General features: G+C 35.7%; 1 protein-coding gene across 2 annotated transcripts in view; it reads right to left on the bottom strand.

Annotated features, from left to right (window-relative positions):
• The window catches only part of PPME1 (protein phosphatase methylesterase 1), a 67674-nt gene that overhangs the window by 39355 nt on the left and 2828 nt on the right, over nucleotides 1-25491 (bottom strand). For both annotated transcript variants that reach the window (XM_020989585.2, XM_020989584.2), the window contains exons 2-5: nucleotides 8749-8842; nucleotides 8131-8223; nucleotides 1818-1875; nucleotides 1279-1330 (exon numbers count right to left, since the gene is read on the bottom strand). In XM_020989585.2, the coding sequence (XP_020845244.1) occupies nucleotides 1279-1330; nucleotides 1818-1875; nucleotides 8131-8223; nucleotides 8749-8842 (297 nt within the window). The remainder of the gene's footprint in view (nucleotides 1-1278; nucleotides 1331-1817; nucleotides 1876-8130; nucleotides 8224-8748; nucleotides 8843-25491) is intronic.

The following is a 25491-nucleotide window of genomic DNA, read 5'->3' as shown; positions in this document are numbered from 1 at the left end:
GGCATTTAGTAGGCAATTAATAAATGTTTGCTGATTGACTGATTCTCTTTGCAGACTTTATAGCAAAGTGAGACCAAAAGCAGAGAAAAACCAAAGAAAATATCTCTATTTTGTGCTATTAGCAAATTTTAATTTCAACTCGATTCAACAAATACTGCGACAAGCAAAGTTGCATACAGTACCTGTACACAACATTATATTTAACTTTTTAATGCATTCATGATATAATTTATATTGGAAATATTTTTTTTTGTATATATGTCATCAATTAACCCACAAGTATTTATTGAGGACCTTCTATGTTCCAGGCACTATGCTAGGCACTAGGGTTACAAACACAATGAATAAAATAATCTCTACTTGCAAGAAGTTTATAAGTACATATAAGTATATGAAGAATAAATAAAAATAAATACAAAGTAATTGACAATAGGATAGTTTTAGAGGGAGAGCACTAGCAGTTGGGGGGAATCAGGAAAGGCTTCATGTAGAAATTTGGTGCTTATGCTTCATCTTGAAGAAAGAAAAGGATTCTCTAAGGCAGAGGTGAGGTAATACAGTCTAGGCATGGGAGATGGAAAGTGCAAAGGCATGGAGACAAGAGATGAAATGTCATGTGTAAGGAACAAAAAGAAGGGCAGTTTGAATTTCAGTGCAAAAGGGGAATACAATTCAATCAGGCTGGAAAAATACATTGGAATGAGATTGTGAAGGGTTTTAAAAGACAAACAAATGAGTTTGTATTTTATTCTAGATGAATTAAAAAGCCCCTGATGTTGACTGAGTTGCAAAGTGAAATGATGAGATCTATATGTAAGGAAATTCACCTTGTCAGCAACATGTAAAATAGACTGGAGTGGGGAGATGCTTGAGACAGAAGGAATTATTAGGAGATGTTATAATTACTAAGGCAAGAGGTAATTGAGGGCTTGAACTAAGGTGGTGGTTGTATGAGTAAAGTAAGGGTCAGATATGAAAGATGTTGCAGAGGTAGAAATGCAAGATTTGGGAACCAACTTGAAATGTAGGGTGAGGGAGAAGTGAGACATTTATAAAGGTTATAAACAAGATCCTTAAGCTCCTAGAGGGTAAATCCTATAGTTTATTTATCTCTATTTCCTTTAATATTAGCCTAATACACTATAAATAGCAGGCTCTTATTAAAATTTTAGAAAATTAAATAAACAAACTACTGACCACCTAAATTGAAAAGTTCACTGTTCCTCATTACTGTAAAAATCAGCAAAACTAAGTGAAGGAGAAAAGTTATCAACTTACTTTGCCATAGTTTCTGCAGACAGATCTTCAGAATTCTTGACTTTTGTCTCACCTAAGAGCAAAAAACAAATAAAAAAACCCCATACATTTAAAATGTTTTCTAAGGGTGTTATAAAAGTGAAAATGTTTCTCTTTGAAATGTTGGCTCTAAAGTAACAAAAGAGTGACTCTCTAAATTCACATAATGGGAAAGAGCAACTTTCTAAGTCATAGATGTAGCTTTTTGATAATAAATGAGAAATTTATACTAGACTTGCCCAGACCAATAAGATTTCCATATTACTAATACAACATATGGACTTTTTATTTGCAACTTAACTTCCACTCGGGAAAATAATAACTCAATTATCAAGTAAAATATTTTCTAAAATGAATATTACAAAAAGAAAGCTATTAATAAAGACTAGCACTTTCAATAAACCACAAAACTGGATGGTCTAGGTCTAGGCTATTTGGTAACTGATGCAATCTATAACAATCTGTTCAGAGCACAATGCACCACACCAAATAACCAATGCTTAATTAAGTAGTCTGCTTACCATGACTCCTCAGATCCAAAGCTACAATCCGACACTGAATTCTGCTAATGATTGCTGCCTGGAAAAAGAAAAAAGACAGGTAATTTGCAAGATGCATCAGAGGACCTCAGATAACATTTTAATCTTAATGATTACAGGAAGTGATTTCAATTAATGATACTGAAAAGAACTGTAGTTTCATTTTTTTTTGGTGTATGTGCCTGTTTTGTCCAACTTCAAAGACTTTCTCCCCACATGAATGTGGAAGCCTCTACTTACTGCCAATATATGTTTTACTGGTGAAGTTAATGCTTTTCCTTTTTTTAACTATGTGTCTTTCCTCCTGAATTCACTAAAATACTATTCTGATTCCTCATTATGGTGTGGCAGTGATCCTAAGTTCTTGAAGGCTGTGCTAGTGTAATAAAAATTCTAATTGGTACTACATCAAGCTGCAAACTCATGAACATGGTCTACTAAGGTACAAACAAGTTGATATCTTCTTATATATTTAGATGTATGTGTATATGTATAGTGACATACACATGGTCAAACCACAAATCTTTTGCAGTACTGAAGTAGAAAATGTTTTGCCAACTTTAGAATGGGAAACTCCCTAAATAGGAACTGTAGGGACTAATGCTATATGCTGGTTCAAAAAGCAATAAAAAGCTGGCAATCAAGTCAGAAGACTTGATATGTTTCTATGTGTATGAACAAAACACATACACATATGGAAGAGTATTAAGAGGGAAGATAACAACACTGCTTCAGTCAAAGGCAAAACAAACTTATCAATCCTGAAAAAAGGGGCCAAAAAAACCCAAAACAGCACATCAAAGAATTAATCTAAGGGGAAAGGATGGTACACTTTAGCTTGATTCTCGGATAAACAGGGAATAGCTGAACAAATTGTGGTAAACAAACATAAAGGAAAATTACTGCGTTATAAGAAATGATGAAACTACATCAGAGAATTTTGAACAGATGCAGTGTGAAGTGAGCAGAAGCAGAACAAGTTTTATGAGGAACACAACATTGTAAAAAAAAAACAACTTTCAAAGATTTATGAAATTTGATCAACACCATGACTAAGAAATGTGTCACCCAACTCCTATCAGAGAGGTGATAGACAAGAAACACGGAAAGAGACAGACATTTTTAGACACGGCCATTGTGTGGATTCATCTTGCTTGACAAGGATTTGTTTGTTACAAACAGCAGCATGCTGGTAAATGATTAAAAACTGGCTCGCTGGAAAAAAATACTGTGCACACCACAGACTTGTAAGTATTATACGAATTAACATTTTCTCCAACACTTTCTTAGCTCTAGACTACCAACAAAACAGTAAATCAAGTTTTGACTTGCAGCATTCGCTGTGAGGTGCAAACACTAACACTGAAAATTTAATAATCTGGCTCAGAGCCAGAAGGAGATGTTTCCAGCACAGTACAGGAAGGGTCATTCCATCCATTGCTTTCTCTCAGAATTGATTTATTCCAGTTGGGGGCAGGGGTCAGAAGAAGCAGAGGATTAGCAACAGTGATGGGAAAAAAAAAGTACCACTGTAACATCTTTAAAAATGCACAGAACAGAAATAAGAATAGACAAAACAGGACAGTTTTAACAATAATGTGTATGATTTATACTACAACTTTTTTTAAAAAAAGCAAGAAACATAAAATGGATATTTATGGTATCACATAGAATTCTCTTCATGTCCTGTTGTGTTTTATGTATAGAAATACTCTGGGGTGGAGGGAGATTGATTAAATTTAGAATCATTTAAAAAAAAAAAGGAAAAGAATTACAGATTTTAAAATCCAGGAGTAAATTTAAAGAATATCTCGTTCAACCTCATTTTACAGATGAGAAAATTGAGGCACAGAGAGATTAACTTTAACATTAACCCAAGGTGTTACAGTTAGTACAAAAACTGGAGCCAAAATCTAGCTTTTTAGCTAGAGCAGAAAGTACAAATCCATTTTCGTTACGGCATGACACTTTTTAGGTTGATGTACAATACAAAGATTGGGATCAATTTGTATTTCTAATTCCTTAGCTAGTAAACAAATATTTTTCTTTCTTAAAGCAATATATCTTGCTATTTCTTGCTAATAGCTAATTTACATTAGTTATTTCACACATCATGGCAATTCTAAAACTCAATGTCAAAAATAAAGGAATTAAAGGTAGTTTTTAAATGCTGGAAAAGCAACTAAATAGTCAAAATATTGGGTCAGCTTAGCTAAAGACTACTCTACACAATTTTGAAAGATTTAAAAAGAAAAAAAGAAGAGTCATTAAAGTATTTTTTTAAAAAAGGCACAAAAGAGGACAGATGGTCAGAAAGAATCAAAGGCAAGAATAGGGCATCTTTGAAAGTTACATGCTGAGCATAGCAGTATCAGATGTTAAACTACATTACAAAGCAGTAATCATGAAAACAATCTGGTACCGGCTAAGAAATACAGTGGTGGATCGTGGAACAGGTTAGGTATATAATACTGTACACAGCAGTAAGTGACCATAGTAATCTAGAGTTTGACAGAGAAGGGAGATTAAGAAAGACTTCTTATAGAAAGTAGGATTTTAACTGTGACCTGAAGGAAACCAGAGAAGCCAGGAGAAAGAGATGAAGAGGGAAAGCGAGTTCCACACATGAGTGACAATCTGTGAAAATGCCCAAAGTCTGAGGATGGATGGTCTTCCTGTTACTGTTGTCTTGTTTATGTTAACAATCTAATATAATCTCTTGTCCTGTTTTCTACACTGTTTTTCACATGGGAAAGAACAGCAACCTTCTAATGCAATGAAATACATAGTTTTTGTGAAAAGATGGTAGACAACATAGTAAAGCAGAAAAAGCACTATCTTGGCAGTCAGAAAACAAGATCTACTACAAGCTTATTATATGATTTCTGGGCATCTATTTCATTTTAAGATGGGCTCTAAAATATTATATCTTCTGTAACCTATTTATCAATGAAAAACTATTTCATTTTAGGCTTACAAATGTTTGAGGTGACTGAGGGTTTTGGAAATACGATTAAGTAGGTTGTCATTCTACTTCTAGCTGCACGGCATTTTATATTTTCAAAGCACTTTCACAAATAGTAATACCTCTACTACAGCCAATGGAGAGAAGCATTTTCTGGACACCATGCCACTGGGGAGAAGAACAAGGACCCAACCTAGCATGTCTGCTGAGTGGTAAGCAGGGGAGGGGTATAGTGGAAAGAGTAGTAGATTTACAGGTCAAATAAGGGTTTGAATTTAGATGCTACCACTAACTAGCCTGTAGCTAAGTCACACTCCTTCAGTCTCAGTTTCCTTATCTAGAAATAGGGAGAGATAATATAATTTTACTACCTCCCTTACAGGATTGTTAAAAGAAAAGAACTTTGTAAAACTTAAGGAGCTAACTAAATTTCTGGCAGCTGATAATGGTGCCTAAATAATATGATCCAGATAGTCAATTACAACTATCTATAGGAATGATCCAAATAGGAAAGGCAATCACTATCAGTATGTGAGTAGTAATTATCTATGTCAAAGTAATGACACTATTACTCAACATTTAGAAAATCACTGAGGAGTCTAGTCTAATTCTTTATGTTTGCCAACTTTAATCTTCCCCACTTTTAGGGTTCCTGAATGTTTAAGACAAACGCATAAAAACAGTAGGTCCGATGACTGTAAACTTGGACTAGATAAAGACTCCCGGAGCATGCTTAAAACATTCAAAGAGTCATAGTACAACAACCCCATATCTATGTAATGGTTCAAGAAAAAAACTGCTTGGTTTTTAAGCAATCTTGTGACCCATTTGGGTTACCTATTTCTCAATCCCCTACCATCTATAGATTAGGGTTGTTGTTTTTTTTTTAAACCATACTTCTCATAATTCAGAGTATGTTCCCAAATAAAAGGCAAAGGAGCAGCTGGGTGGCACAGTGGATAGGGCACCGGCCCTGAAGTCAGGAGGACCTGAGTTCAAACCTGGCCTCAGACCAAACACTTGACACTTTAGCTGTGTGACCCTGGGCAAGTCACTTAACCCCAATTGCCTAAAACAAACAAACAAACAAACAAAAAAACTAAACCAAATAAAAGGCAAATCAGTGATGTGAATATGACATACCAATTAAGACACAACATTCTTTCCTTTCTTCAGCTGCAGATTTTAATCTACTATTTGAGCCTCACATCAAGACAGAACCATGTCAACAAGGCTAGACTGGTAAGACCTCAGGTCAGTTTAGAACAGAATTTGGCAACTGATACCACACTAATCATTTTGGGAATATGACTCTTACCAGGCTAGGACAAATAGAGTCTTTACTGATGCAAAAAGTGAATAGAAGTGATGCTGTTTTAAGATTATTACTTGGGCTACATATGCAGGATAGGTTGCAAAGGAAAGAAACCAGTACAGGGACCTGTAGTGGGCTGTTGAACCAGTAAGAGATTTTGCCTATCTAGCTCTCAGGAGAACATCAGGCTAGTTCACTGCCAGGTAAGGCAAAGAAGTTCTCAAGGCTCCTGGTGCAAAGGGCTAACAGTAATCAGGAATATATCTGCATTTTATCATCACTTCTCCTTGCCAGCCCAGAGAAAAGGGAAGAGGAAGTCGTGCTAAGAGAAGCCAAGGATTCTCTGAAAAAGGATAAAATGGTAGGAGTGGAAGAATAAAAATGAATCACTGTACCAGAAATCCTGGAGGCAGGTAGCCATGAAAGCTTCTTCTCCCCCATACTGAGTCATATATCTATCAAGTGCCTACAATGTTCAAAGAAATGAGCTAGGTTTTCCTCACTCAAGAAGTCTTTATTTAGTCGTCTATTTGGTTAGATAAAACTAGATTTAAGTCAGAATAACTAGGTTCAAATCTTAGTTCTATTAATTACTACCTTTGTGAGTATGGGGAAGTAATTTCCTCTGTCTAGCCTTCTTTATAATCTACAAAACAAGGTGGTTAGGGTTAGATTATCTCTGATTGCCTTCTAGCTCCGAAATTTTATATTCTAAGGTCCCTTCTTATTCTAATATTCCACCATCATAAGTTTAAAATATAACATGGCATTTGGTAAGCACTATCAAAGCACTGCAGAGATTTTAGAAGTAAACATGACATTTGGTTGGGGGACCAGACTAGGCTGGTTAAGGACATTTGAGCTAGGCCTTGAAGGGTGATTAAGATTCTGACAGGCAGAAACTGGTGAAGGAGAGCATTAAAGATAGTGGGAAAAGTATGACCAAAGTATTAAGGCAGGTAGCATATGATGTATTAACAGAATAAGGAGCAGTTCAGTTTGACTGGTGTAGAGTATGTGCCAAAATGGTAGTGGGATATGAAGTTGGATAAGTAGTCGGTTTGACAAGCATTTCTTCACCCTACTATGGATAAAGAGAAAAGCAAACAGACAAATAAACAAAAATGCAGTTTCTGTTTTCAAGAAGTTAACAGTCTAGGGCAACTAGGTGGCACAGTGGATAAAGCACCGGCCCTGAAGTCAGGAGGACCTGAGTTCAAATCCAGCCTCAGACCATACACTTGACACTTACTAGCTGTGTGACCCTAGGCAAGTCACTTAACCCCAAATACCTAAAAAGGGGGGGGGGGAAGCAGCTCACAGTCTGAGGATACTGTGTTCTATTATTTATAAATCATTATGCTAGGCACTCTGGAGGAAAAAAAAATAACATTAGTTACACCAGGCATGAGCCACTTCAATCAATTAATCAATTTGGAAAATATTCTGTGACCTTAAGTGCTATTAAAATATAAGCTATTATTATTAATCAAATAGGGTAGCTGAGCCCCTCCTCCCCATACCAACTTAGATAACAGGTGACCCTAGAATCACAAATGCTCTGAATTTACCCAATCCTCTAGTCTTCTAAAATCCAGAAACCATACCTCTTAGAAAATAGTGTGGTATAGTGGATAAGGCATTGGCATGGTAGCCAAAGAGCTGGGTTTTAGTTCACCCTTAGCCACAATTAGATTTGTGTCTTTAGTAAGTCACTTTACATCTCTGAGCCTGTTTCCTTTGTCATTAAAAAAAGGCAGAAGGGGAAAACTAAATGATGCTTAGGATATTCCAGCTCTAAAACTCTATGATCCCCGAACTCCCTGTCCTCCACTGTACAAGCTGAGAGGAAAGATAATTATCTGAGTCAAGTTCACCTAGGACAAAGGACAAATCTGCCCAAAATTATTCTCATTCTTACCAGGGTTTTATATAACTGATGTCAATACAATTCAGTGCTCTCTTCCTAACAGCTCACTAATGACATCAACTTCTATTGTCAGCAACTTACTTACAGTGAACACAGCCCAGGAGAGGGCAGAATGGCCTCCTCCATGCAGCAGCAGCAAGACTGGGCCCTCTGAACCACTCTTATAAATTCGAAAAGTGTATGAACAGTTAAAGATAATTTATTTCTACCTTTGGTTGTGTTTCTTTATACCCTTACCCACATCTAACTTTACAAATTACAGTTCAAAGATCACATTAAAGAAAGAATTTAAAAACTCCGGCTGTTGAGATATTGTCCAGTTCAAAAAGACTAAACAAAAATAACTTGTTCTCATTTGAAACTTTAACTGCGCAGAGGATTCTGATTTCTATAAGCCAGAGTCTCATTTATTCACAAAAAGCCTTTGAAACCTTTTCTCTGGTACTTTTCTGAAGAGATACAATAAGCTTTGGAATTTAACGCCGACTTCTTTCTTTTCTTTTTTTTTAAACAAATTTTATTTATTATTTTATTTTCCCCTAGTTACATGTAAAAACAATTTCCAATTTCTCTGTCCTAGACAAGTCTGGAGATATTGGTTTGGATTTATCAGTGACATTTATCATAGTGCATCTGTACTCTAGGGAACAAATTCAAGGGAATAAACACAAGAAGAAGGTATTACGAAAACACAAAAGGATATATCTTTGCCAGTTTCATTCTCTACCACCACATCTTCCATGGATTCAAAGTACTGGTTCCAGGAAACAGGGGAAAAGTCTCGCTTTCTTCCAGGGCTGAAAAACAAACATTTCAGGTAAAATATTAACATGTGGAGAACTATTCTTTCAGTAACAAATGTTGTTTTAATTGTTTTGTTGTAATCAATGTATATATTGTTTTGCTAGTTCTACTTATTTTACTTAACTTTATATTTACTTAGTTCATATAAGTCTTCCCATGCTTCTGTATCTTCACATTCAGTTTCTTATGGTACAGTAATATTTCACGACATTCATGTACCACAATGTCTTTAGCCATTCCCCAATCCATAGACATTTACTCCGTTTCCAATTCTTTTCTTGTAGAAAAAACATTGCTATAAATATCTTAGTGTAGGGGCAGCTAGGTGGCAGTGGATAGTGCTCCAGCCTTGGAGTCAGGAGAACCTGAGTTCAAATCTGACCTCAGACACTTAACACTTACCAGCAGTGTGGCCCTGGGACCCATAAACACTTAACCCCGACTGCCTTACCAAAAAACAAAACAAAACAAAAAAACACCAAACCACAAATATAGATATCTTAGTATGTACAGGACCTTTCTTTATATCACTGCTGTGTTTGGGCAAAAAGTATACTGGACTGCATTTTTACGAAGCTGAGTCCTCTCATAACAACTTGAAAAACCTTATGCAGTTCATCACTCATATTTCTCAAAACAAACAACTGTCTAGCATGTAACATGTCCAAATTGTATCATATTTCTAATGTAGTGCTTAGACTTGTTTTATCCTGACCATGAGTGTTCAATACAATTCACCTATATACAATTTTCATTTTTAGAAATTAAACATTGAAAACATTATTGATATGGCACTGCCATTACAGATAAATTTTCCCTGATTGATTTCTACAAAATATCATACATAGGTAATTAAAAGTGTTTTTAACTATGTGTTGCTGTATCTACTTGCAATACAAAAAGGGAAAATTTTTCTCCATTAGTTGATCAAAAAGGTCTTCACATGTATATACAATTCTCTGTACCGCCATATTATCTACAAGTGGAACCATTAGAAGATGCTTTGTATATGACTCTAACTGTATCCATATCTACACTAATATTCCCCCAACTGAATATGGCTTTTTACACTTTAGCAATTTTGTGAGCAACTTTGTAAAGGTTCAAATGATTCTTTTTGTCAAAGACACTTTTTAAAAATTGTTTTTAAAAACCACATACACACTTTCTGAATGCACCCTTTAAAGTTGTCATTTCAAAAGGTTTCATGCTCTCTGGAGTTAAAGCATCCTTAGAAAGAAAACAAAGTGGTCTTTCTTCTCCTCCATCAGTAATAGTACTTGTCATAGGGGGCAGCTAAGTGGCGCAGTGGATAGAGCACTGGCCCTGGATTCAGGAGGACCTGAGTTCAAATCCAGCCTCAGACACATTAACACTTACTAGCTGTGTGACTCTGGGCAAGTCACTTAACCCTGTTGCCTAACCAAAACAAAAGCTAAGCAAACAAACAAAAAATAGTACTTGTCATATCCTGAAAACTGGCAACGCTGACAGAAAATGAGAAGAATCAATTTTGAAGGGGTTGAATAAAGGTAGATGCACTAATACATTGCTGATGGAGCTGTGAATTGATCCAAATGCTCTGGGAAGCAATTTGGAATTATGTGGAAGAAGTGAATAAAACATCTCTGTCCTAAAACTCAGAGACCCAACTGTTAGCATACCTCAAGGAGATCCAAGGTGGAAGGAAGGACCCATAACACCATAATACTACAGCAGCATTTTCAGCAGTAGCACAAAACTAGAAACATCCCTCTCTGAGGAGGGATGAAGTTAAAAGCCCAATTTATTACGCAATTGCAACTCCGAGTGTCTTATGGAATAGGATACCTTATATCAAAGCAGGAGTTCACTATTTATCTCTAATCCTGGCCACAAAGTCCCTCCTCTGTTCCCTCATCGGCTGAGCACTCCAGAGTGTGCAACTTTCCGGCACGCCTATTACACATCTACTCCTTGACATGTCACTCCTCCTTCTTCATACATCCCATGTTCAGAAAATGGTGTCTTAGCCCCTCCTGGCGGTGGAGAAGCTAATATTTATAACTCTATTAAGCATGTGCACTCTAAGCAATGCTTAACCTTCTCCTACTCACTAACTTCTATCAGCAAAACAAGATAAGACCAGCTTTATCCTATTTTACCTAGTTACTGTTAGCAGTTGTTTCAATTTTATGGAACCTTTTGTTCTGATTAACTTTTATCAACAAAACATGAGACCTACTGTATTCTGTAGCTATTTGCTCCAAATTTATGGGAACAAACATTTTTGTTATATCTCTCAGCCATTAATAAGGAAATGGCTACACAAATTGTGGCGCATAAATGTAAAGCAATATTACTGCTCTGCAAGCAATGTTGAATATGATAAATGCAGAAAAGGGTGGGATGACAATATCTGATGCAAAATGAAGTAGAACCAGGGAACAAAAATATGACTACATCCATATAAATGGAAAGAACAACAAAACAATCAAAACTGAATTCTATGAAATTATAATTACCTTGATAGACTTAGCCCTACTCAACAATGCAAGGATCTAAGACATCTCCAAAGGTCTCATGATGGAAAATGCTATCCACATCCAAAAAAGAACTATGGAGTTTGAATGCAGATCAAAGCATACTATTTGGTATTTTTTCCTTGTTTTGTTTTCTCTTTCTTGTGCTTCCTCCTATAGATTCAAATTCTTCCTTACAACCTCACTATATGTGAAAATATGTTTAATAGGAATGTATATGTATAGCCTATATCAGATTGCTCGCCATCTTGGGGAGGATGGGGGAGTGGGAGAAAAATTTAAAACTCAAAAGCTTATGGAAGTGATTGTTGATAAATCAAAAATTAATTTTAAAAATTACCAAAAAAGAAATTAAAAATTAATTTTTTTTAAAAAGAAAGAAATTTTAAAATTAATTTTTTTAAAAAAGAAATTATAATTACCAGGATGGAGATAATTTGGAAATGTGGGTAATGTAAAAATTAAGACTCTCAATAAAAATGTATTTTTAAAAATAACAGTACTTGTGAATCCTAAAGAAAAACATAGTGCTTACTAGCTGTGTGACCTTGGGCAAGTCACTTAACCCCAATTGCCTAAAAGCCCCCCCCAAAATATATAGTGGATCCTATTTTCTGTATTTGAGCTTTTTACTTTGTCTTTCTGCATTTTTTCTACTTAAACTGTGCCTGTTGTATTTGTTTATAATAGTTTTAGCTGCTCCAGTGGATTTTTTCTTCAAACCACTTATGTATTTAACCATAAAAGGGATGTCATTTCATTTTTTAAAAACAGGAACAAAATTTTAAAGTTAAAGTTAATTTAAATTTAATTGTGGAAAATTCCAAACTATTATCTATAACCACTGTCGAATTATTTCAATTTTTAAACCAGCTTATTATAGTACACTTACTGAAATGAACAATAATGAGAAACAAAACAGACATTATGAAACCTTTAACTTCTTCACAAATACTGTTTAATTTTGACTTCAAAGACTTCACTATTTAAATGTAGCAAGTAGCATTATGAAAGAACTCCCCTGTCGTGAATGAAAGCTGACTGATGGTGACATGCTTATACTTTGTGATTCAATATATTACAACTCAAATTTGATATTTCTTACATACAATCATATTAAATGATTTCTGCGCTGCATTTATTGTCTGTTGGGATAAATTTGCTACATTCATCAAACATTTATTGACTTTGATTTGAAGCTTATTTTAATTTTTTTAAAGTGCATATTTAAGAAGTTCTTGAAAACATTCAATACTTTTTTTGCCACTGCTTTGCACTGTCTTGAGAGGATCTTATTGACAATTCTTCCTCCACACTCCATAAGGAGAGATGAAGAGCTCACAGTTTGGGAAACAATGAATCAGTTGAACTCTAAAGTCCCTTTCAGCTCTTAACATTCTGGAATCTATTTAGTAAACATTTATTAAACATGTACTATTTGAAAGGTACTTGGCTTGGTCTCAATAGGCATACTGTAGAACTTAACAGGTATATAGTCAGTCAACAAGCATTTATTAAGTGCTTACTATGTGTCATGTAGTGTAGTAAGTGCTGGGAATACAAAGAAAGGCAAAAATCAGTATGTGTTCTCAAAGAGCTCATAGCCTAACACGGAGAGACAGCATGCAAACAGCTATGCACACACACACACAGGATATACAGAGAATAAATTGGAGATAATCAACAAAGGGAAGGCATTAGCATTAAGGGACATCAGGAAACATTTCTTTCAGGTTTTATTGAAGATCATACATAAAATATTTACAAATCAAGAAGTATTTAATCCTTATCTTCCTCTTCATCCTGGTTAATGCAGAAAAGTAAATAGTAAGAGCTGCTAACATTTATATAGTGCAAAATGCTTTACACATATTATCTTATTTGAACCTCCCAATAACCATGTGATGAAATGCTCTTTTTATAGACTACAAATCTGAAGCTGAGAGAAGGTAAGTGACTTGCCCAGGAACACATGGACAGAGAAGCATCTGAGGGAGAATTTTAAAGTCAATCCAAACCCAGCGCTCTATCCATAAACATAAGGTAATCTTAAAAGGGAAAAAAACAACTATCAACTAGCTTCTGGGGTTCAGGGAAGGCAGCAAAAGGAATACCTGAGCTGAGCTTTAAAGTTAAGGATTTTTAGAAGCAGAGTTAAAGAGGGGATGTATTTCAGGCTGAGTAGGGAGGAGCAAATAATAGTGAATACTAGGTGTTAATTGACTGTAATTAGCACTGAAATGATAGAAATGAACTGTCAGTTTATATATATCTGACAAAAAGAACCCTGGTTTTTGTTAAAGATCCTTATGAAAGGATTTCTTCCCTCATCCCTTACAGCTTCACACTTGTATTTGTTCAAGTAAAACAAAGGCTTTTAGCATCTAAAAATTCAATTAAGTTAGAAACGGGGTGTGCAGGAGAGAAGCTAGGAATACTCTACATCAAGTCTGGGCAATTCTCTGGTGCCTGAATTTCATTTATTCTTCACTCACATTTCTTAAAGACAACAGCTATATTTATAAAAGAGCTTTATTTAATGTCTTTGTGGGTTTCAAATTCAACAGTTATATAATTCCACCTTTGCTTGGACCACAGAAACTCTATGGGTTGTAATTGGCATCATTTAAAGAGAAATTCCTTCCAAAATAACTAAAATCACTAACTCTAGAACATTACTACACTGTCCCTTTTTTATTTCCTTAGTGTGGGGGGACAATTTAACATACACTATTTTTTAAAATTTAATTTTGTTTTATGTTCCAAATGCTCCCCTCCCCCCATCAAGAAAACAAGAAAAAATAAAACTCATTACAAATATGTAGAGATGTGCAAAACAAATTTTCACATTAAGTCCTATAGCACATACTCTTAATTGCCAGATCTAAATAGCCTTTTCTCAGTTCTCATAATTCTTGATCCCTCTGCAGCCTTTGATTTTATTAATCACCCTCTTATCCTCCATACTCTCTTCTCTTTTGGTTTTTATGACACTGCTTTCTCCTGCTTGTTCTCCTACCTACTACTACTTCTTACTCTCCTTTGCTAGATCTTCATTCACATTGTATCAGCAAATTATGGGTGTTGCTCTCTTCTGTCTCTTTACTATTTCACTTGGTGATCTCAGCTCCCATGGATTCATTCACCTTTATGCAGATGATTCTCAGATGTATACATCCAACCCTAACCTTTCTCCTCATCTCCAGGCTCCATCTACCTATTGGGCATCTTGAACTGGATGGAGATAAAAGACTCACTCGTGGTGAGCTTATATCCTCAACTCACTTAGGTACTGATGTAGAAAGACCAGTAAGTCACAAGAGAATTGGAACCTTTCAGCATATAAATAGACTAAATTATAATGTTGCAGAAGTGTTTACACATTTGGCTTGATACAAATTCATTGTTTAATTATATATAATGTTGCTTTGTATTTTTTGATGTATATATTCAGGGTTATGTATGTACTGTGCCTTCCCTCTATGATTACCTTCAATTTAACCAGGATGTGTCTTACTTGTACATAGTTATTTGCATACTGTCTTCCTCAGTAGATTGTGAGGAATGACCTTAAGGTCAAGATGGTTTTTGCCTTTCTTTGTATTTCCAGCACTTAACACAGTGCCTGGCACTTAAATTCACTAATTTAGTTATTACTATTGCTAGTGTTGTATTGTTCCTTCTCTCCCCTTTTGAGGCAGCTGTAAAGTACAATGACATATGTATTACATATGCTATTAACATGGATTTGATGTACTCCAAATAATTACCAGGAACTGAACATTTTTGCTAAGAGGTGAAATGTAGCACTAACTTCAACAGCCTTTCCCATAGAAACTATAGATACTGTATCTTTAAGAACCAATAAAATAGGGGCAGCTAGGTGGCCACAGTGGACAGAGCACCGGCCCTGGAGTCAGGAAGACCCAAGTTCAAATGTGATCTCAAGGGGCAGCTAGGTGGCGCAGTGGATAGAGCACTGGCCCTTAAGTCAGGAGGACCTGAGTTCAAATTTGACCTCAGACCAAACACTTACTAGCTGTGTGACCCTGGGCAAGTCACTTAACCCCAATTGCCTAAAAATAAATAAATAAATAAATAAATGAAAATGAAAGAATGAAAATAAAAAACAAATGCGACCTCAAACACTTGATACTTACTAGCTATGTGACCCTGGGCAAATCACTTAACCCCACTGCCTAACCAAAAAAAAAAAAGAAAAAAAAGAACCAATAAAATGTTTAACTATAATTTATCCCAGAGATAATGTAATGGTTTGAGAAAAATCATGATGATAAAGACGGAAAGGACTAAAAACTTCCTGAGAGAATTGTTTTAACTAATATCTTGCAAAGAAACATGAAAAGAAATCTCGATATCTTAGTATCTGGAGATGGCTGAATGGTGGATTTATTTTGAAAATTGAGAAATCAGCAGTAGCACCGGTGGGTACAGGTGACTTTGGCTATGATCTATCTCAAAGATGACACATTGTATATAATTATTTGTCTCTGTTTTATTGCTTGGTACACTGTTAATAAACTGTATAGCTAGTAATCTTGATGTCTATTTAAGTCCAGTAGATTGAGGGGTTGATAGAGATGAGTAAAACTTAATATAAAGAAGTCCATCCAGTTAAGTAATATTTAATAAACTAATTGGGTGGGAGCTTAGGACAGACTGATTAATGAGACAGTGATTTTAACAGTTTATGAGGAAATGTAAGAACATACCCCTTGATTGCCTTAGAACCCAGGTTAAGAACAAATAATAAAAAAGAGCCAGAAACAGAAAGGTAAAGACCCCACCCTTGCTACATATGAGGTGATATGGACTTGGGTGACCTACAGTGATGGCTATGGAACTATAGAGAAAGGATTTCTGGTCAAGAAGAATACCTGAATGGGAGACAGATGGTTCAGTTCCTATAAACTCACTACAGCAAAACCCTTGAGTTAGGACCAAACTTTATAATGTTCAAAAAATCCAATGAGAAACTACAGTAAGTGAATTCGTCCACCCCAGAATTGAACAAGATGGTCAGCTAGAAGTCTGAGGGGATTAGGAAAGGGGGCCAGTCAACTATTACCCAGCATGACCAGAGCTCTGTAGCCTACAGGGTTCTATGTCCAGAGGCAGCAAAAACAAAAGGTTGCCTCCACCCCACCAAAGAAAACCTCAGTGTGTATGGTCAGAAAGCCTCGGTGTGAGGACCTTCCCTGCAATTAACACACAACATTACAGTTCTCAGGCCAAACCACCACAGGCCCAGAGTGGTCCTGAGACTCCAGAAAAGGCTCTGAAAATCCAGCACTCTGAACCTCAAAGAGCCAGAGAGGTCTAAACCCAGGAGTTGGAGTCAGTGCAAGAACTTAGGGTGATACCAAGCAAAGCTGATCATCCTACCCAAAAGCATAGCAAGAGCACTCAGCCCTGATGCAAAGCTCCAATTCAGGAAATAACTGGAGAGAAATGAGTAAATGAAAGAAAACATCAACCAGGATAAAAAATATATATATATTGCAAATCTAAAGACCTCTCGAAGGGAGAGAGTAACTGTATAACAACTGCAAGTTAGGACTCAAAGGAAAAAATGGACTTTTCTCAAGGACTCCATGAATACCAAGAAGAAAGTAAGCAAGGGGTAAATAATAAAATGAAAACTCTTAAATGAAAGAATTAGGAGGGGAATCATTTACTTAGAAGAAAAAGTGGTAGACTCTTGAAAACCAGAGTAGAACAAACAAATCAATGACCATTATACACCAAGAAATATCAGAACAAAATCAAAAGACTGGTAAGATAGAAGAAAATGTAAAATATCTGATATCAAAAATTAATCTGGAGAACAGATCAAGGGGACATTATTTAAGAAACAGTGGATGCTTTGAAAATCACGATTTAAAATAAAAAAGTCTGGACACTATGTTCCAAAAAATAATAGAGTTGACCTTGGAATCAGAAAGATTAAAGTTCAAGTCCTGTCTCTAATACTGTTCTCCTTATTGTCTCCAACACTGCCTATTAGGCTGTAATGGGAAGTCAGAAATTACTTCTCTAGTGTAGTATGTAGCTCTAGGGAGAAAAAAAAAAGTCTATTGTATTTCATAAAAATTAGCTCTTAATCCATAAAGAAACTGGACCAGCAACATTCTACCTTCTTTTGATCATAAAGGAAGGTAATACTAAGAACTGGCATTGGTTGCGTGTTTCTTCAGATTTAAGGAGGAAGTCCAGTGAAGGTTGATTTTCTGAAATCTGATAAAAGTTCTTTTTGGAAATGGTAAGAAGATGGTAGCTACTCAATGAAGGAAGGATAACCAGCACCTGCAGTCAATTTAACAAATGGCTACTATACACAAGGCACTATGCTAGGAATACAAAGAGAGGAATAAAGTAGTTGCTACCTAGGGACTAGGAGTGAAGGGAAGAACTGGCCAGTTAGATTGGATTTGCAAAACATGAAAAAGAAACAAATTTTGGCAAAGATGCTATAAGAGAATTGTCGAAGTAAATACCCACCTTAAAAAGGAAATACAGCATAATGAAAAGAACATAGAATTTGGAATTATCAGATCGAAGCTCAAATCCCAGATGTGTGTCCCTTCTCTTCAATTTAGTTTCTTCATCTATAAAGAGGGCTTTGACTAGATTTCTAAGATCTCTTCCAGTTCTAGATACTATGAAATAGGTAGTATAAGTATTATTTTCCCTCTATATCATTACCAATTAAGTAATAGTATGGTGTCTAGACCTAAGGGGGTAAGAGTCCCATATTGTACTCTGCTCACTTTTATGGGAGAGAAAAGAAACTTTGCTCTCAAACTTTCAGGTGACTCTCTTCAAGATCAGAAGGCAAGTAAATGGCAGTCTAGTACTCTTTCCTCTATATTATGTTCTCGGTCTAAGGAAGAGAAAAGACACTACTTAAGATAAAAAAATTTCGCTCTTGGGAAACACTGGAACAGAGAAGGCAAAGTCAAATATAGACATTAAGGGGGTGTAATAAATGTAGATGTAGCTTTGTAACTCTACCAACAAAAACTAAAAATTGAACTGCAAAACCCTGGGCAGAAAACCTATCCTATAGATAGCTATTTTAGTAAATCCAACAAAAATTATGAGATGACTAAAGAATGGCAAATACAATGACCAAAACGAGCTTGTTGGGAGGGCAGTGGAGAAGAAGTAAAGGGAAAAAAAGGAGAAGAGACAATATTGCACTGATATGCATCATGCAATTCCAGCCAAATAACAAGCTTAGTAGGTTTCGAGAAAATCACAATCACTCTTCACATCCTCATAGGTTTGCAGTTAGAAGGGATCAAAGGTCATCTAGTCCAACCCCACTCATGTATGGGATAAAGGGGGTAAAATATTCTTGAGAGATCAACTGAAAAGGGCTAATTGCCTTTGAAGCTTTGCATCCAAACTCTTTATATCAATTAATAAATAATAATATAATAATCAGTAATAAAAACAGTCTACGCCAATCGTTCTTAACCTATTTTGTGTCATGGACCCCTTTGGCAGTCTGGTGAAGCCTGTGGGCCACTTCTCAGAATAATGTTTTTAAATGCCTAAAATAAAGTACATAGGGTTACAGAAAACAACCAACTATATTGAAATACAAAAATGTTTTTTAAAGCTTTTGGACTGCAGTTTAAGACCCCTGGTCTACTCTAACAAGATTGTTCTTGAGAAATCCTTACGTATGAAACATAACATAACAAATGAACAATTTACACCAGAAAGATTCTAAGAGCCTGTGTTAAAAAAAAACCTTGTCCTTTCTAGGCAAGTCACTTAACCTCTCTGAACCTCAGTTTCTTCATTTGTAAAACAAGGACTGGATCTCTTCAAGGTACCTTCCAATTCTAAATCCTATGTAGAAGACACTGTGAAATGAATCTTACAAAGGAAACCCCATGCCCTTTTCTACCTTGTTTTGGTCCTGGCTTCTAAACAGTAAAACTTTCAACTACATATTCATCTGCATCAGTGTGGTATATTGAAAAAGGAACTGAACTAATAATCAGGGTAACTGAGTTCTAGTTCAGTCTCTGCCACTAACTCACCACATGACCTTGAAAGGTAGAGCATCCAGAACCAAAGAGGTAAATGCCAATCAATCAGTTAAAAAGTATTTATTAAGCACCACACTCTAGGGATACAAACACAATGAATTAAATGATTCCTACTTTCAAAGAACTTACATTGTACAGGACAGAGTAGTGGATATAAAAATCTATACAGAATAATTATAAAGTTAATAAAAACAAATGTTTACAAAGGAATTTGGAAGGCACTAGCAGCCGATGGCAGAAGCAACTTCATGTAGAAGTACACAAAATACAATTGCCCAGTTATATCAGGCCTGCACAACCTGCAACCTGCAGGCTGTAAGCAGCACAGGCATGCCAAAGGATTTTGGGGGCAGCCTGAGAAAAATGCAGAGGATGTTTTCCTCTACATTTTTCGCAGGCTGCCTGAAATCCTCTGACTGGCTGAAAGTGACCTGTGGGCCACAGGTTGTGAAGGCCTGCATTATACTCTGTCCTTCTCACACTATATCTAGAGTACTGTGTATAGTTCTGGGCCTCATATTTCAAGGACAGAGATAAATTGGAAAGCATCCAGAGTAAGCAACAGGATAATGACGGACCTCAAGTTCAAGCTATCCAAGGATCAGCTGAAGGTGTTTAGCCTGAAGAAGAGAAACTTAGGGAAAAACTACTAGAATGTAAGCCTCTTGAGGGCAAGGATTGTCTGGCTTACTTGGATATGTATCTGAAACATTTGGCACATAGTAAGCACTTAATAAATGCCTTATCTCTCTATCTAGTAAGCAATATAATCACTGCCTTTAAGTATTAGAAGGATTGGCATGTGAAAAGGGGATTAAGACTTTTTCTGCTTAGTCCAAATGGACAGAACTAAGTCATAGACTGAATTTTTTAAGAATCTGGAGGGCAGGGACTGTCATATTTCATCCTTTTATCCCCAGGACAAGACTGTGTTCCATTCAATACCTGCTGCTTGACTGTGATTTAAGAGGATGAGGGTGATTTGTTTCTTAAGACTTTAAACAGTTAAAGTAACATCTGACACACTTAAAAGACCTAGATTCTACCCTTTTCTTTTATTGCCCATCAAACAGGATGCTTCTTTCGATAATTTTGTGTAACAACCAATAAAACAGCAACGTTATTACTGCACGCCACATGAGGCTTTGGAGTAGAGTAGATCAAAGAAGCTATTAAAATACAAAGTCTTCTTAAAAACCAGGGATAGAAAGAATATTCTTTACTCTGATAACAATTGTTAGCTTCATTAAAATGAAAGCTATTTCTGCAAATGACTGAAAAATCAACCTACTTAACGAAAGCTACTTTTAAACAGGCACTTCCATCTTTCCATGGAACGTCCAGTCTGTTGAATCAAACTATATCAAAATATATTTTTCATGAAGGCGGATAAACACAAATTGCTCAAGCCACAGGAAAAGTGTACAGTTCTGCCTTAAAGTTAGAAAAATCCATTCTCTCTCTCTCTCTCTCTCTCTCTCCCCAACCCCCATTCACAATGGCAAAAGAAATCAACTAACTGCTGTTGGGAAAAAACATTGGATTTGTATTTACACAATTTTTTAGATATTTTCTCCCCCACAAGCTCCTTAAGAGCAGGGACTGTCATTTGCCTTTCTTTGTATAACCAGTGCTTTGCATATTGATTTGCCTAAACTCACAGAGTACAAAATGTGGAGTCAGGAAGACCTGAATTGAAATTCTATATCAGACATTTACTAACTGTGTGGCCCAGGGCAAATAATTTAACCACTCTATGCCTTAGTTTCCTCATCTGTAAAATGGGGGATGATAATAATAGTATCTGCCTTACAGAGTTTGTGAGGATCAAAATGAGTTAACATATATAAAAGTTCTTGGCAAAACTTAAAACGCTACATAACTATGTATTATACATATCCTAAATATTCAATGTGCACACGCTTGCACACACACACCCACGCGCGCACACACACCCCTAACTTAGCTCCAGAGTCAGGACTCAAATCCAAGTGTTCTAATTCCAAGTCTAGTTTGTATACTAGTAGATAAGATATGGAAGCCAGTAGTACACTAAAATTACATAAGTAGTAAGAGCAATTGCAAGCTCTACGTATGGCCTAAAGCATTCAAGAAATTATTTTTTTCAACACAACCTAGCATGATACCTTCAAAATGTAATTCAGTAAATATTTCTTGAGTACCTACTCTTTAGAGAAAACTAGGTGGTAGGTAAGAGTGTTGGATTTGGATTCAGAAAGACCTGAGTTCAAATGCTGCCTCAAGACTGTTACTATCTGTAACCCTCAGCAAGACATTAACCTTTAGGCCTCATTTTCCTCATTTATGATGATATTATCATCAATGGGGATAATAATAGCACCTAAATCACAAGGTTGCTGGAAGAATCAAATGAAATAACAAATGTAAAGTGCTTTGCAAATCTTAAAGCTCTATATAAATATTAGCTATTATTCTTATTACTACTATATACAGAGGCCTGTACTGAGTGCTGATGGGATACAAAGACAAATGAGAAATGATATCCTTAGATTTATGCTTGGGTTTACGTGTCTAGGGAAAAGGGGAATAAGATAAAGACACAACTAAAGTAATAAAATGCTTAAAAAGTTCATGGGAAAAAAGCAATCACTTCAGGCCGAACAAAGTAGATATTTGCCTTAAACTAGTAGTTCATACGTATCACAAATAACAAATTTGCTATTTGGCAGCTAGGTGGCACACTGGGTCTGGCTTAGAAGACATCTTCCTTAGTTCAAATCTGGCTTAGACACTTATTAGCTGTGTGATCCTGGGCTTAATCCTCTTTGCCTTAGTTTCCTCATCTGTAAAATGAACTGGAGAAGGAAATGGCAAACCACTCTGGTATCTTTGCCAGAGGTCATGAAGAATTGGACATGACTGAACAAAGGTAGCTAGCTGAAACTCAATTCAACAAATATGTATCTAAAAAGTGTTTACTATGTATACAGCTCTCTGCCTGCTGGTAAGGATACAAAGTTGAAAAAAATAGAATGAAAACAGAGGGGTCCATCTCTCATAGAGGAAGCACTAATATATACCCAAATAACTATAAACTGATCTTATTAACAAAATGATACCTCATGGAATATCAGTGGAAATTATTTTTGTATAATTATGTGAATGTACCTCTATAATGGGCTTGCCAAGAGAAGCTTTGAACTTTAAACTTATTCAGTAATAAACACCTAATACTCAACTAGTTTTTCTTCTGACTTAAGAGATCCCTTCACCCTTGTAGAAGCAAATAATATTGCATTTATACAGAATGTAGGAAAAATGAGGGGTTCCACATTAGAGTATGCTGTAGATAATTAAAACTTAGCCCTTTCTTCAGCTGGCCCAGGTTTGTTTAAGTATTTTGTGAAGAAATCTTTCCAAACTTATCGCACATTTTCTGTATTCTTAAATAGTGTTACTGGGTATAATTCAAACTATTCCTGATGATTCTGTGTTATCATGTGAACATCCATTACTGGATGACTTTGTAATATAGTCTTGTGTATACTTTAGTTTTCCTGTCTCTTTTTTCCATTTTACGCCATGAGCTGTCATGGTGCGTGTTCTGTGATACATGCCTACTGCCCTATTTTGCTATACCAAATAACGAAGTTTGTTAAGAATTATTTTTAATTTAATTTTTTTTTAAAGAGTGACTAAGAGTGAGCTTTAGACATTATCTTGGTTATTCAAATGTATGGCTTTAGTATAGAGGCAACTGCTAGGGTGCTCCAGTCACCGAGGGTGCCAAAAAGTGTCTGCTCCAGATGAGTGGGATACAGGGCATCTGATATATTATAATATACCAACTGAACACTCAAACATTGACAATAAAGATAAGTAAGAAAACATTGTATAAAGACAACTAAAAAGCAATTCCAGAGAACAAAATGGACACGTTGTAGGTTTGGCATGGGAAAGTATGAAAAATAATATAACTGCATTTGCTGTTGTTTTTGGTCTGAAGGTTTATAGGCATCATTAACCAGAAAAGAAAAATCTTTAAATTACTTCTAGGCTAACACTTTAGTACCAAGAATTTTTTTTTTGTAATTGAGTTATAAACTTCCCTGCAAAAATATCCTATCAATGTACCTTCTGTATTTACAGGTCTAATCCAGTAGAGTTCAGTTATTGAATTACCTAGGACTCAAGAAAGTTACATTTCAGCTAATTTAATAGAACAATTTGTACATGAAGGATTATTCTATTTGTTTGACCACCATTTGAAAAGATTAGGCTACATTAGGTAGAATAATCTTATTCTAAGGTAGTGGGAATGAAGTTAAAGGAATTGGTAACCACAGAAAAAGTAGGAGCAAAGCCTTTGATTCAATTCCTAACTCAATCTGTGACCTGGGGTAAATTACACTTCCATTTCTGTTTTCCTGACTGCACAAGTAATATAATAGTGCTGTTTCTGCTTGCTGAAATCATTCTCTTCCTACAAGATCCAGCTTTGGGGGCTACCTAATCTAAGAAGTTTTCTGGATCTCCCCAGTTTAGTCACTATGTTGTGACTATACCATCCACAGTTCTAGGACCATAAAGACAGAGAACAATTGAGGAGTGGCCAACAGTTACTAAAAAGCTAATTCTTATTTCAAAGAGCAGTGATAACATACTAAAATACAACAGGATATGAATTAGCAGCAAACATTTATATAGTACTTTAAGATTTGTAAAGTTTGCCTCAATAATGCTGTTGAGTTGGATTCAAGAATTATCCCTATTTTATAGATGAAGAAACTGAACTTCAGAGGGATTAAATGATTTGTTCATGGATATAATCAGTGAGGGTTTCCCTGGCTTCCTTCAAGACTCAGCTCAAATCCCACATTCTGCAAGAGACCTTTCCTGGCATCCCCAAGTCTCTTTCCTCTAAGATAACCTCTGCTTACATTGTATATATCTTGTATGCACACAGTTATTTGCAAGTTGTTTTCCTCATTAGAAGGTGAGCTTCTTTAGAGAACGAACCCAGCTTTTGCCTTTCTTTTTATCCCTAGCGCTTAAACATACTGTTTAGCACATAGTAAGGCTTAATAATGTTTGTTGATGGTAAAAGTCAGCATTCTAATCTGGATCTCTCCTGAGTCAAAGTCTTGCTTCTTTAGTCAGCTCTTTTGACAAGAATAATTTACATAGAACTCTCATGGAATCTATGGAAATCTGTGGAAATTCTTATCAGGTTAGGTAGAACCTTTTAATATTTCTCTCTGAAGAAACAAAACAAAATCCCAAATGAACTAAATTTGGCTTTTTATTTATCTATTGCCCTCACTTTTACCGACCCTCAATAGCAATAAAGTTTTCATTCATTAAATTCAATAAGCATTTAAGTTCCTACTACATATAAAGAGTCATACTAGATTCTGGAAGAGAACCAAAACCAGATACAATGAGGTCATTTACCTTCATAGAACTTATGGGACATATGTGCCCAGTAGATATGGCACACATACACGACTATAATACAAATAAATGGTAAATGCACTCCAGAGGTCTTATGAAAGAGAAAAGAAGGAAAGGTCTGGGGTGGATAGGAGGCTGGTGAAGATAAGTGCTAGAAAGAATCAGACAGACTTCAAAGAATGAGTAGAAATTTTTTTCCAAGGAGGAAAAATTTTTAGCAATACAAAACAATAATAACATTAATACCCAATATTTATATAGTGCTTACTGTATGCCAGGCACTGTGCTAAGTGTTTTACAATTATTATCCTATTTGGTCCTCACAACCTGGGAAGTGGGTGCTAGTATTATCCCCATTTTACAGATGAGGAAATTAAGGCAGAGGTTAAGAGATTTGCCTAGTGTCACATAGCTAACATCTGAAACCGGATTGGAACTTGGGTCTGCCTGACTCCAGGTTTGCATTATATCCACTAAACCACCTCCAAAGCCAAGGTTAGAAATAGAAATGACTAAATAGAACACTAAATAGATAATGAAAATAAGATTTCTCAGCTCACAATGGTAAAAGATTTTATTAAAACTTGAATGTAAGGA

This window comes from Phascolarctos cinereus, unplaced genomic scaffold (genome assembly GCF_003287225.1).
Source record: "Phascolarctos cinereus isolate Bilbo 61053 unplaced genomic scaffold, phaCin_HiC Scaffold_726;HRSCAF=1367, whole genome shotgun sequence".
In the NCBI taxonomy this organism is placed as follows: Eukaryota; Metazoa; Chordata; class Mammalia; order Diprotodontia; family Phascolarctidae; genus Phascolarctos; species Phascolarctos cinereus.
The sequence above is the reverse complement of the archived record's forward strand: the minus strand, read 5'-3'. Positions and strand labels throughout refer to the sequence as shown.